Source organism: Rhinolophus ferrumequinum, chromosome 12, assembly GCF_004115265.2.
Source record: "Rhinolophus ferrumequinum isolate MPI-CBG mRhiFer1 chromosome 12, mRhiFer1_v1.p, whole genome shotgun sequence".
In the NCBI taxonomy this organism is placed as follows: Eukaryota; Metazoa; Chordata; class Mammalia; order Chiroptera; family Rhinolophidae; genus Rhinolophus; species Rhinolophus ferrumequinum.
The window spans coordinates 31,420,712-31,436,071 of NC_046295.1; the positions used below are offsets into that span (position 1 = coordinate 31,420,712).

The 15,360-nt window shown below is 32.4% G+C and overlaps 1 protein-coding gene across 3 annotated transcripts in view; it reads right to left on the reverse strand.

Annotated features, from left to right (window-relative positions):
• JAK2 (Janus kinase 2) overlaps window positions 1-15,360 on the reverse strand; it is a 99,871-nt gene that overhangs the window by 47,783 nt on the left and 36,728 nt on the right. For all 3 annotated transcript variants that reach the window (XM_033122946.1, XM_033122945.1, XM_033122944.1), the window contains exons 3-5: window positions 14,939-15,189; window positions 3,622-3,745; window positions 2,302-2,419 (exon numbers count right to left, since the gene is read on the reverse strand). In XM_033122946.1, coding sequence (XP_032978837.1) covers window positions 2,302-2,419; window positions 3,622-3,745; window positions 14,939-15,164 — 468 coding nt within the window. In that variant the 5' untranslated portion in view covers window positions 15,165-15,189. The remainder of the gene's footprint in view (window positions 1-2,301; window positions 2,420-3,621; window positions 3,746-14,938; window positions 15,190-15,360) is intronic.

The following is a 15,360-nucleotide window of genomic DNA, read 5'->3' on the forward strand; positions in this document are numbered from 1 at the left end:
TCATAGTGTACTATTCTCAAAAGCCTGTCTCTCTTTTTTTAATGGTTATTTGAAACAAAGGAAGCTGAATAAAATTTGGTTGGTGGATGAATAATTTTTGACAAAGAGTACTAAGATCATTCATTGTAGAGAAAGGAGAGTCTTTTCAACAAATGGTGCTGAGAAAACTTGGTATCAACACGCAAAAGAATGAAGGTGGACCCTTACCTTACACCATATACAAAAATTTACTCAAAATGGACCACAGACCCAAATGTAACAGCTAAAACAATAAAACATAAAACATTGATAAGAAAATATAGGGGGAAAGCTTCATGATGTTGGATCTGGCAATAATTTCTTGACTGTGACACTAAAAGCCCAGGTCACAAAAGAAAAAATAGATAAACTGGACTACATAAAAATGAAAACCTTTTGCACACCACAGGATGCAATCAACACAGTGAAAAGTAAACCTATGGAATGGGAGAAAAATACCTGCAAATCATAGTCTGATAAGGGGTTAATATCCAGAATATATAAAGAATACTTATAACTCATCAATAAAAAACCAAAAGTTGATTAAAAAATGGGCAAAGGACTTGCATAGAAATTTCCCCAAGAAGATATACAAATGGCCAACAAGCTTACAAAAAAATACTCATCACTAATCATTAGGGAAATGAAATCAAAACGATGAGATAACACTTCACATCTGTCAGAATCTCTATTATCAAAACAAAATAGAAAGTAAGTGCTGGCAAGGATGTGGAGAAACTGGAACGCTTGTGCACTGCTAGTAGGAATATAAAATGGTGCAGCTACTATGGAAAACAGTATAGCAGTTCCTCAAAAAAGATAAAAATAAAAATAGAATTACCATACGATTCAATGAATTCCACTTCTAGATATATATCCAAAGAATGAAAGCAGGGTCTCAGAAAGGTATTTGTACATGCACGTTCACTGCAACATGATTTATAAGAGCCGAAAGAAAGGTGGAAGCAACCCAAGTGTCCATCAACAGATAAATGGATGTGGTACTACATAGAGGGGAATAATCAGCCTTAAAAAGGAAGGAAATTCTGATACACACTATGACATGAATGAACCTTGAATTCATTATGCTAAGAGAAATAAGGCAGTCACAAAAGAGCAAATACTGCATAACTCCACTTATATAAAGTACTTGGAATAGGGAAATTCATAGAGACAGAAAGTAGACAGACAGGTTGCTGCCAGGGGCCAGAAAGAGAGGAGAATGAGGAGTTACTGATTAAGGTGTGAAGTTTCAGTTTAGGAAAATGAAAAATGTTCTGACAATGAATGGTGAGGATGGTAGCAAAATAATGTGAATGTACTTAATTAATGCCACTGAGCTATCCAGTTAAAAATAGTTAAAATGGTAAATTTTAATAAGTATATCTTACGACAATAAAAAAAAAAAGTAGGCTGCTCTCATACCACAAAAGAGAAATATTTTTCAATTTGTTGTTCACAAAATGAATTAGCCCTACTAAACATCTTAGAAATGTGAGCCAAGAGGACCTGTGGGATTATTTCCTATGATATTAACAAATCTGATTTAGAACTCCTTAATCTGACACTTTGGGGATACCAAGAACACATCTTTACTCAAAAGCATTAATATCCTTTTTTTTTTATTTTTTATTTTCTACTCCTCAGTCTTCTTGCACATAAAAACAAAAGTTATTTAACGATAAAACACTTCAATTACTGCTTAAATCAAGGTAATAGTTAAAAAAAATTACAAAATGCTCAAAAACACTACAAAAATTTAACATAACAGTATTAATAAACAAATAACTGCAACAAAGCTCTCAGACTAAGTATCAACATCCAACCACCTGCCTATAAGCAGCTGCACAAACTATCATAGCTCACTTTTTATGCAGTTACCTAGTTTCTTTGTATTTCACTCCTCATTATTTAAGTCTAAAATTGTTCAAGAATTTTTAAAAATTCTGTAAAGAAATTTTACTGTCTTATATTCCAGACACTTATGTCTACATGAATCATGCTGTAAAACTCAGTCTAAACTTTGAAATCCTTAAAATAATCTAAAACACTAAAATAAAAGAAAAAGAAAATTCAAAAGAGCCAATTCAAGGAAGCTTTATAAAAGAGATTCTGTTATCCATAAACCTGGGATTAAAAATTAGTGATAAAAGACTCCTATCTGCACCTGCTATGTAAGACAGAACATTAATTTTCCTATATATAAAGATTTTCCTGATTAACAGGTACACTACACAGCAAGATATTTATCATTTAATACATGTATTAGTAATATAATCATACCTGAGCAAAAAGGTAAGACATGACAAAGTCATCAAGAAGAGGAGCTTCAGCACCTCGAGATATTCCATGCCGATAGGTTCTGTTGCTGCCATTACAATACCAGTAAGGAAAGTAAAACCTGTAAGACAGTGAAAACATTCTGTCAACCTCCAACCAATTCAAATAGAAATACCGGGTATATATAACCACTTCCAGTATACTACAAGGTATTATCCCATAATCAGAAAACATAGCTAATAACGTTAAATACAAGTTGGGAACAAAAGGAAATCTGGATAAGACCATAATAAAAATACAGGTAGAAAATCCAAGAAACATAAGTGTAAAATCAATATACTGCCTTCTTTCAGGCACAGAATGTAGAAGTAATAATATAAAACAGAAATGTAGAAATATGCTTATTATTGATGCCTGTAGATTTGTTACTTTCTGTGCTAACAATCATAGCATCTCCAAATAATGACTTTTACTTCTTTGTTCTCAATTAGTAAACATATTTTTTCTTGTTACTGCACTGCTTAGGAACTCCACTCAAATCCTAAAAAGAAGCAGTGATCATGGCCATCTTTGTTTCTCCCTTATTTTTAATTTTAAAGACAGTTTCTAACATTTTATTATTTTAGAATATTATTAGCTACATGTTAATTTATAGATACCCTTTACCATAGTAAGGATGTCTCTCCTGAATCTTAGTTAATTAGGCTTCCTTTTCTTTTCTTTTTAAATTATGAATGAGTCCATGTTCTTTTTTTACCATACAACACTGACTGAGTTGAATGGATCTACTTCATGAGCCACAGATCAAACTTATTTCTTTGTTTCATCCTTTTGAGTAGAAAAGTACCTTTGGATTTCTCTAAATTGGAATTACATGTTACCATAAATTATTAATTAAATTCACTTATCATTTGAGGCTGTAATATACTCTGACAAAGTCTTATCTTTCCTTCACTTCAACTTTAAAAAAAGTAATTAAAAAAAAGAGATGAGCAAAAACCATCAAATTTCCTGGTAAACTAGCAATACTCCAAACATTTAGGATTTTGTGGGTAAAACCATGTTCAGCCTATTAAAAATTTAATTATAATTGTAAGAGGTAAAGTAGCATCTCACCAGAACAGTTTATTCTCAGAGCATTCTAGGTAAAGGTTACGTATGTACACTTCCCATAGTGGAGAAACAGAGTCTTAAATAAGAAGATTCAACGCTAGTTGGTTATTGTCTCTGATATTAAGTAGCTTGCAATTAAAAAATACATTCAACAATTTCTCCCATTTTGTCCTTTTACCATTAAATGAGCCACTTTACTGGAGAAAGTACCTTATTCTATAGAGTACATCGTGCCTGGTTGATTCATCTATATGGAAGACATGGTTGGGCGGATACCAGATCCTTTCTGTTTCACTCATTAAAGCAAACATACTATGATACACAGGTGTGATTCCTGGGAAAGAAGCAGAAAAGAAATGATTACGGATAGTTAAAAGTACACTCACATAACATCTATAATTTGAAGTGGGTCTAAAGTAACAACTCAAAATCGGCACAAAATGCAGTAGCAATCGAATTTTGGTTCAACACAACTTACAACTGAATTCTTAATTAAATATCTTCTCCCCCTATATTTTACATATTTAAAATATGATTGCTGGGATTCTTCCAAGCAGATTTAAAAAATATATTATCCAACATTTTAGTTGTCTTTACAGAAAGACTGATCCAAATTTGTGTGCTTTAACTGATAATGAGAGCATCAAATAACAAAAATATTTGAAGTCATTGGATACTTTTAAGAGAACAGTGAAACAGCTTTATTTTAAATGTTAAGTTTTATACAATATACTAGGAATTATATTCTGTGCACTATTTAAACTTACAATGAAAATTTTTAATTGTCAACTTAAATTGCAAGGGCATGTGATTTTTTTCAAAGATATTTTTGGAGTTATTATACATTAACAAAAGGTTGAGGGCCATTGAACTTTATAAAAGCATATAAAACATCTAAGCCACACAATGTCTTTTATTTCCAAGTACACATAGAACATTCACACATACACACACATACACACCAATCATATGGAGATTAAAAACAAGTCTCCGAAAAAAAAAAGTCTCCAAAAATGCCAGAGGATAATCAATCATACATGGCATGTTCTCTAATCACATTTAAATCAGAAATGAATACTTAATTTTTTTTTAATCCTATATATTGGAAAACATAAGCCTCAAAGAAAATAAAAGTTATTTTTATTTTAGCAATATTTTTATTCTTTTCCACTGTAGGCAAAAATGACAACTTAACACATTGACAACAAAAATTTAAAATTTTTATTTAAATTATTAAAACAACTGTGTACTCATAGATATGTAATGATTTCAGTAAGTTACATATACAAACATTCAGTAACTTTTAAACTGTATCCTTGCATTCATTCTTGAATTTACAAATACCTGCAAGTATCTCACAGGTCATAGGAGAAATTGTAACAGAAGTTAAAAAACATTTATAATGAATAATGATCAATACCATGTATTACAAATTATGAAATATAGCTAACCTGATGCTCATGAGGGAAAACTGTAGCTTTAAACTGCTTATATTAGAAAATAACAGATTGATCTAAGTTATCTAACTCAATGTTAGCAAACAACAGAGTAATCCCAAAGACAGATGAAAGAAAGACGTGATAGAATAGAAATTAATAATAGAGAATAAAAATTTAATAAAGAGAATCAAGAAAATAAAAGCTGATTATTTGCAATGACTAATAAAATAAACAAGTCTTTGTTAAGTCTGATCGAGAAAAAAAGGAAAGAAACAGAATTTTTAAAGTATAAGTTATGAAGACAAAAATAGTGTGCTAGAATAAATTATGCCAACAAATTTGAAAATGTAGACAAATGAACAATTTAATATATAGCTTTAAAAATGGATTCAATTGTAAAAAAAACCCTCAAAAGAACAATAACCATTAAAGAAACAATCTATCTACTTAAAACAAAAACAAAAACAAAAACACGGAAGAGAAGAAATTAAGAAGAGAAAGAAAGAATAATGAGAAAGAAGAAAAAAAGAAAAAACCGTGATTTATGGATGATGTGATTCAGAATTGCACAACTGAAATCTATGTAATTCTACTAACAATTGTCACCCCAATAAATAAAAAAGAATATAAAAAAAAAAAAAAAAAAAAAAAAAAGAAAAAACCACCATCAGGCCCAGATGAAACTTATACGTGAGTTCAACCAAACATGAAAGATAGTTCCAGTCTTAATTACAGAGAACAGAAAAAGAGAGAACAAAGAAATATTGACATATTTTGAGTTTAGTTTAACAATGATACCAAAACTAGATAAAGACATCATAAAAAGATAATTTCACTTACCAAAATAGACACAAAAAATTCTAAAATAAATATTAGCAAACCAAATCTAGCAATATTTCTTTTAAAAATTAAAGTTTATTCATCCTAAGATTGCAGAGATGGCTGTTAGAAAAATCTATTAAAATAATTCATCACAATAACATATTAGTGAAAAATCTGCAATAAAATAGCAAAATCATGGACTTGAAAAGTTGGGTGGTGAGTACACTGATATGTATTACATTTTTCTATATAAAGTGTTGCTTGAAATATTTTAAAATAAAAAATCAAAATTTAAAAGGCAAAATAAAAAAGTAAAAATTGGCCAAAAAAATGGAAAAGTTATTCAAAGAGCAAATCCACATAACTAATAAACATGCAAAAGGATAGTAATAGTACTGAAGGAAATGCAAATTAAAATTATGTGATATCACTTTATACCCACTCAGCTAGCAAAAACAACAAGAGGGATGATAACATCTAATGCTGATTTAATTGTGGTGAAAAGGGTACTGTGTTACAAAGTTTCTAAAAATGTAAACTGGTACAGCTTCTGAGAGAGCGATATTGATATAATTTTGAGAAATCAATGTCACATAAATTTAAAATAACCTTTAAACCCAGCAATTTCTTCCAAGAACTCCTAAAAGTGCAGTACATTCATAAGAAAATATGAATTTAAGTGCAGAAGATAAAAAATTGTGGTAGCATAATCCATTTTGTTATTATGAAATTAAATAAAAGAATGAGTTAGTGCAAAAGTAGTTGGCTGAATAAATTTTTTACAATGTATGTATTCATGAGAAAAGCAAGAAGCACACAAGGATATGATATGATTCCATTATACAAAACAAGAACCTTGAAATCCTAATGACTGTGTGGGGGAGAGCAGGATAATGTGTCCATATTTGATTATATCATCATGGAGAAAACTATGGAAGGATTCATAAGAGATTATTGCTCTAGTTAACAGGATGGGACTAAGGACAAAGGAAGGTAAGAGTACAGTGGAGAAGAAATTTCTTCTTTTAAAGAATTTATTACATAAAAACAATAAGCCCTCAGGTCAAAAAGAAAGGAAAAAAAGAAACTAATCAATACCAAAATAAGGGTTCACCATATAAATCATCTTTAAACTATGGAGAATGATGACTTGTCATTCTCTAAACTTTAAAATAACCATAAGTTGACATGAAATAACGATACTGAAATAATTTGAGAAAGTTATTTTATCTGAATATCATTTTGATGCAGGTGAATTCTGCATTGAAAAATATTTTAATCTTAAAATTTTAAATAACATCATCTAATCAAGTAATTAGCATAATAATCCCAGGTCTCTGTGCCTTGCATATGCTACTTCTTTTTTCTAGAAGTTACTACCTCTCCTTTATCCATAAAGCCAGTGTTCTAGGTACATAAGAGACACAGTGGGAGGTAAAACTGCCCAGCAAGGGGCCACAAAAGACCTGACTATAAGATTATCTTGGAAAGAGAAAATACTGAGAAGAGAACCTTAACAAAAAAACTACCATTTAACTTAAATGTAATCGTACAAATAAAATTAGGTATGGAACTTTTGTTCTTACGTTGATAGGGATATTTTGTAGAATAAGACGACATCATGACTTTCAAATAATAGCATGATTACAGGAAAAGTGAATTCATATTGATGAATCATCAGGATTTTTTTTAAATGATGAATAATGATTTGTTAACATAAGAGAGACTCCCTGCCTTAATTATAGGTATCAAAATAGGAAAATGAATGTATCCATATAAATTGACACAAAGGGGTTAGGAAAACAGAGTGCACACCAAAAGAAAATTGTTGGATCAGCCCTGCAATAACAAAAGATAGTGCTTATAGTCATGTTTAGTCACACTGATATCTTATTTCAAAATGGCAATTATATATTGATACTTATTTCATTTTTCTCTTAGTTCACGTTAATTGGGTTGTCCTAGAAAGGAAGAAAAGGCAGTGACACTGTATTTAAGATATATATTATACTGAAAAGATAGGACTTCAAAGAAACTTCAAAGCCATTTTTAACTCCCTTTTTTCCCTAAATAACAAATCCAAATTCTTTTTATTTTTATATTTCAATGTGTTTCTTCTTTTCCAAGCCGTTACCAGATTTGTAAGGTAGTTTCATATCATTCTAGAGCATGAACAGTCATCATTCCACGAATAGTAACAGAGTCCCTATACTATAACAAGTACAAGATGGGTATGGGAAATATAAAAATGAAAAATAGTGCCTAACTTTAAAAATCTTACCATGTAGATGATACAAAGAAGCCACTGGAGAATTACAATTTAAGAGGTTAAGTACAATGGTAGTAAAGACCACAAGAAAACACAGAAGTACAGAGGAAAGGTGACAAAGATTCAAAGATTCCTTGCTTGACCAAATTTTAGTTAGGCTCCGCTGAACCCAACAAAGCCCATCTGTGTATTTCGTTACAGAATCAGTTTTGGCAAGAATCCTGCTAAGTTCCTTTAGCAACAATTCCCCCACCTTTGATATTTCAAACTCCCCGTCTCTACTATCCCCCAGGTAATATCTGATCACTTTGGCCTGCCTGGAGCAAGTATCCTGTTAGGTTGGTTCAGCCAGAATCTGCACAGACTTGTAGTTTACTCTTATTAATTTTCCATTCACCAATGTCTCTACCCAACTGGCTCCTTAGCTATATATCCCCACTTGTTCAGAGAGTATTCAGAATTAAGCCCACTTGTATACTGGAGTATCTTCCCCAATTACAATAGTTTTGTAGTTGTTTTAACAAAATCCGTCTTCATCATTTTAACTTCTTATATTTTTTAACAGATAAAAAAAATTTTTCATGAGGCCAAGTGGAGTAAAGACTTTAATGAAGGCTTCTGAAGAGGTAAAACATAAGCTGAAAGCACATGAGGATTTAGCTATGTAAGTCTATGTGATTGCAGGCAGAGTACACAAAATGTGCATAGGCATGGCGGATCATTTTCAAATGCTCCCAGAGCTAAAGTAGTTATACAGAAAAGAAAAAAGAGGTGCTATATAGCATACAGTTACAGACAGAATGAGAATATAACCTGGCTGGACCAAAAGAGTTTTGATTTATGAGTGCTGTTCCAGCCTAATTATTAACAACATATCTTTTCATCTCAAAAGTGTCCCAGTTTGAATGATGGTAACCTAGTTATATAGTAACAGCTTGGAGTCAGATACCAGTTAAGTCTGAGTTCAGGCATTTACAAGTAAAAAAACTTGTGACAGTTTATCTCTCTAGTGTTTCATCATCTTTATAATAAGAATAAAACTGAGTTCATAGGATAGGTGGAAGGATAAAACGTGATAACATGAATAAAGTGCTCAGCAAAATATATGGCACATAATATGGATTCCATTGTAAGTATCCCAGGAATGTATCCTAATTGGGTTTTAAAAGCTATCTACATAATTTTTTTGTTTCCCTAACTGAATGAGCTAGACCAGTACTTTTCAAACTTTAACAGGTATAAGAATAACTTAGAGACTGTGTTAAAATACAGATATTCATCCACTGATTTCAGGATGGGGCCTGAGATATTGCATTTCTAACAAGCTCCTTGGTGATGCTGATACTGCTAATCTGTGGCCTAACAGATAGATTTTAACAGCACACTACACACTGCAGAAGACAGAATTAGTCAACACGAAAACAAGTACATAAAAAAATACCAACAATAAAGCACAAAAAAGTAACAGGATGGCAAAAAACTGAACAGAGTATAAAAGGCATTTGAGACATGTCAAATGGATCTAATTTATATGTAACTGAAGGGATAACAGCCAAGAATTTTCCAAACCTAAACTAAGAGACCCACAAATTCAGTAAGCTCAGAGAGCCCCAAGCGAACTAAAGACAAAGAAAACAATGTAGTCAAACTAATGAAAATGAACAGTAGAAAAAAAATCTTAAAAGCAGCCAGAGAATATAAATGTATTACCTTTAAAGGACAAATTAAAAGTCTGATAGATAGCTTTTCAACAAAAGAAATGTATTATCTTCAAAAGAGGAATTAAAAGACTGACAGGTAGCTATTCAACAAAATCGATGGAAGCCAGAAGAAAGAATGAAATGACATCTTAAAACCAATGAATGGGGGGAAAAGCCATCCTAGAATTCTATACCCTGTGACCGTATCTTTCAAAAAAGAAGGCAAAAAAAAAAAGTTTTAGATTAACGACAACTGAAGAAATTGTCACCAGCAGATCTGCAATACACGAAAAAATACTAAAAGGAGCTCTTCAGGCTAAAAGAAAACAATGACAGATGAAAGTATGGAACTACAGGAAAGAATGAAGAATAAGGGGAAGGATAAATATCAATGAATAATGACTAATTAAGGCAACAATAATGTAAGTGTCCTTTGTGATAACAATAGCACCAAAAGTGAGAAGAAGTAAATGGAGTCAAACTGCTGCAAAGTTCTTGGATTGTTTGGAAAATTATTATGTTTGGAAAATTATAACACACTAACTTAAGCCTATAATAAGCCAAAATGTACAGTGTGCTATCTAGAGTAACCACTAAAAGAAAAATACAAAAACTGTCACAAGAAACCTAACAGAAGAGATAAATTAAAAAAGCATACTTGATCAACCTAAAATAACATTAGGAAAGAAGGAAAATAGAAATTGAAAACAAATGAAACAGAAAACAAACAGCAAAATAATAGATTTAAACACAATTATATCAGTAATTACATGTAAATGTAAAGAAGCTAATTAAAACACACAGCCTATCATTCTGGATTGTAAAAAATACCATGCTATTTAAAAGAAATACTTTAAATGCAAGGACGTAGATAAGTTGAAACTAAAAAGAAGGAATATGATTAACACTATGCAAATGCAAAGCAAAAAAAAAAAACTGGTGAGTGATAAACTAAAATTTAAGAATGAAGTATTAGTAATTAGTAATTCCTCTTTTTCCCTACATGATGTAAAAGACAAATGCATAAACCAATAGTTATAAGTCTATGCTAATGGACACACGATGCATAAAGATATAATTAGTAAAACATCATGGAAAACAGTATGGAGGTATCTCAAAAATCTGAAAATGGAACTACCCTATGATCCAGTAATTCCACTCCTAGGTATCTATCCGGAGAAATCCAAAACTTCAATTCAAAAATCTTTATGCACTCCTATGTTTATTGCAGCACTATACACAATAGCTAAGACATGGAAACAACCAAAATGCCCATCGGTAGATGACTGGATTAAGAAACTGTGGTACATTTATACAATGGAGTATTACGCAGCCATAAAGAAGAAAGAAATCTTACCATTTGCAACAACATGGATGGACCTAGAGAACATTATGTTAAGTGAAATAAGTCAGACAGAGAAAGATAAGTACCATATGATCTCACTTATTTGCGGAATCTAAAGACAAGAATAAGTGAATGCACTAATAAGAAACAGTTTTGCAAACAAAGAGGAAAAACTGAGGGTTGCTAGATGGGCGGGAGGGGTGGGGGGTGGAGGGGAGGGTGAGGGGATTGGAGGGCAGTCGGTGACCACAGGATGGCCACGGGTTTGAAAATTAATCTGGGGAACATAATTTGGTGGTTACCAGAGGGTAAGGGGGTTGGGGGGTGGGGGATGAGGGTGAGGGGGATCAAATGTATGGTGATGGAAGGGGAGCTGACTCTGGGTGGTGAACACACAGTGTGATTTATGGATGATGTGATACAGAATTGCACACCTGAAATCTATGTAATTTTACTAACAATTGTCACCCCAATAAATTAAAAAATAATAATAATAATAAAAAAAACATCATCATAAAGGAGGAAGTACAGAGGTGTATATAAGCAGAGTTTTGCATACTATTGAAGGTAAGGTGGTATTAGTTTAAAATAGTTACAAATTCAAGAGACACTTGTAATCCCCAGGGTAATCCCTAAGAAAGTAACTTCAAAAAAAAGGAAAATGAAAAAGGATTCAAATTAACACCAAAAAAAAAATTAAACACCAAAAAAGGCAATAGTAGAGGAAACAAAAAATAAAAAAAGTTATGAAACATACAGAAAACAGCAAAATGGAAGAACATTAGTCTTCTTTATCACTGATTACTACAATGTAAATGGATAAGTGTAAATTAATAAAATGTAAATGTATAAAACTATCCAATGAAAGGCAAAGATTCGTAAGATGGGTAAAAAACACAAGTCAACTATGTGCTGTCCACAAGAGACTCACTTTAAATCTAAAGAATTTTAAGCTGAAAGGGAAAGCATAGAAAAAGATAACCCCTACAAATAGTAAGAAAAAGAAAGCTGTGAAGGCTATAACTAATATCAGAATAAGTAGACCAAATATATTTCTCACACATATTTGGTCTTCATTCACAGTTCCTGGCTCACATTTCTCAAAATGCTTGGAATTTCCTGAGCAATAACAGCAATGGGAGCATCTTTTGTTGTGTTTGGTCTCTTGTCCTCAGTTATTGAAAACACTTCAGAGCCATAAAAGTGAAACTGTGTCTTGATATTCATAACAAGACCTTTCCACCACAGTTGGGTTTATGTTAATAAAGACTACTTCTGCAATTCATCTAAGAAAAGGAGCTGGTTGTCAGCCCCTAATTTCTGGGGAGGACAGAAAAGCTAGAGGTTGAATCAATCACCAATAGCCAATGAGTTAATCAATCATGCCTCCATTTAATGAAACCTCCATAAAAACCCAAAAGAAGGGGGTTTGGGGAGCTTCCATGTTGGGGAACCAGAATGCTTTCATGTGTTACCATGCCAAGCCCCAAACTCCAGGAACACAGAAGCTCCTTTGTTTGGGAACTCACCCTACCTATCTCTTCATCTGGTTGTTGATTCATATCCTTTCATATCCTTTGAAACAAATCAGTAGTAGTCTAGTGAGTAAACAGGTTTTCCTAAGTTTTGAGAGCCATTCTAGCAAATTAATCAAAGCCAAGGAGGGGGTCACTGGAACCTTCAATTTATAGCTGTTCAGTCAGAAGCACAGGCAACAATGTGGGCTTGCTACTGGCATCTGAAGCGGAGGGCAATTTTGTGGGAATGAGCCCTTTACCTGTGGAATCTGATTCTATCTCTGAGTAGACAGTGTCAGAAATAAGTTGAACTCTCAACACCCTGCTGGTGGCTGAGAATTGTGTGTTGGTGCAGGAAAGCCTGGGCGCGCGCGCGCACGCGCGCGCGCACACACACACACTGGGTCAAAGAACCCTTTCAGACTTTAAGTCAAAAATTGTTACAAAAGACCAAGAAGGACATTATTAAAGTTTCAATCCTTCAAGAGGTATACCAATTACAAACACACATTAACAAATTAGGCCCAGAACTGAAAACTGAATACTGAAAACCAATAGTACTTGGAAAGTTCAATAGCCCATTCTCAATAATGGACAGAAAAACAAAACAGAAGAACAACAAAGAAATAGAGGCTTTGAATAATACTATATATCATCTATATCTAACAAACATATACACAACACAACTCCAAAATAGCAGAATACACATTTTTCTGAAATGCAAATGGAATATTATCCAGCATAGGCCATAGGTTAAGTCACAAAAGCAATCTCAATACATTTATAGACTGAAACCATCCAAACTATCTTCTCTGATCACAATGGAATAAAAGTAGAAATCATTTAAGAAAAACTTAAATAATTCACAAATATGCAGAAATTCAACAACACACTGAAACAATCAATGGTCAAAGAAGAAATCACAAGGGAAATTAGCAAGTACACTGAGACAAATGAAACCAAAAATACAACATATCAAAACTTATGGTATGCAGCAAAACCAGAAGATAGAGAAAAAATTAAAGCTGTAAACATCTACATTAAAAAAGAATAAAGATTGCTAATCAATAGCCTTACTACACACCTTAAGGTACTAGAAAAAAATAATAAACTAAACCCAAAGCCAACAGAAAGGAGGAAATAATGAAGATTAGAGTTAAGGGGAAGAGAGAATAAAAAGTACAATAGAGAAAAATCAATGACACCAAACACTGGTTCTATGAAAAGATCAAGAAAACTGACAAACCTTTAGCTAGACTGAACAAGAAAAAAATAGAGAAAAGATTCAAATTACTAAATTCAGAAATGAAAGTGGGAACATCACTACTGACATTACAAAAACCAAAAAGAGTATAAAAACTATAAGGGAGCTCCAAGAAAATATTACGAAGAGTATTTGCCAACAATTAGATGATGTAGATAAAACAGAAAAATTCCTAGAAACACATAAATTGTCAAAATTGACTCAAGAAGAAATAGAAAATCTAAACAGACCTGTAAGAAATAAAGAGATTGAATCCATAATCAAAAACTTTCCAACAAAGAAAAGCCCAGGACCAGATGGCTTCACTGGTGAATTCTATCAATCATTTTAAGAAGAAATAACAATCTTTCTCAAAAATCTTTTAAAAAAAATGAAGAGGCAATGCTTCCTACCTCATTCAATTAGGCCAGCATTACCTTGATACCATAGCCAAACAAAGACACTACAAGAAAACTACAGACCAATATCCTTGATGAACATAAATGCAAATTTCCTCAGCAAAATAGCAGCAAACCACATCCAGCAAAATATTAAAAGAATTATACACCATGAGCAGGTGGGATTTATCCCAGAAATAAAGGAGTGGTTCAACATATGAAAATAATCAGGATAATGGAAAAAAAAACACCCACATGATCATCTCAATTTATAGACAAAAAGCATGTGACAAAATCCAATACTCTTTTATGACTTCAAAAAAAAAAAAACTTTAAACTAGGAATAGAAGGGAACTCCCTCAATGTGATAATGGCACTTATGAAACACCCACATCCATGTAACATCATAACACGGGTGAAAGACTGAAAACCTACCCCTAAGATCAGGAACAAGATAAGGATGCCCCATTCACACTACTTCTCTACACAACCCTGTAATGGAAGTTCTGGCCAGAGCAATTAAGTAAGAAAAATAAAAGGCATCCAAATTGGGAAGGTTCAAAACTGTCCCTATTTGCACATGGCATGATCTTATATAAAGAAATAAACAATTCCCCCTCATATGATCAGAGCTTACAAATGAATTCAGCAAAGTTGCAGAATACAAAATCAACCAGGCAAAAATTTTTAAAAATAGTAACACATTATATATGTACACATACATAGTATTAGAGTAGCATAATTAAAGCAATGATCTATTAAGAAGAAAAAAAAATCTATTTTTTAATACTTACCACAAGCTTTAGAAGCAGCAACACAAATTTCTTCTGCAACATACTTCCCAATTGGAAACTTCAAGTAATCTCCCTCAGTTTTCCCAAGGGAATGATAAAGATGCACATGCAGAATCGGATCTATTTGCTTCACAGAATTATCATTTCCAGGAATATCACCATTCTGATGTATAGGAGATGTGGACGTTCCTTCCATTTCTGTCATTGTAAGGCAAGCCATTTCCATGCAGAATCTTTTTCAGAACATCTGCCTGTAAGAAAAAACAATATAGTTACAAATGAAAGTGATATACTGATAAGGTATCCTTTATGTACAAAGACGTATTCACTGACAACAGTGACTCTGTCAAATCTATTAACTAAATAAATATTGTGTACTACTGTGTTTCCCCGAAAATAAGACCGGGTCTTATATTAAGGTT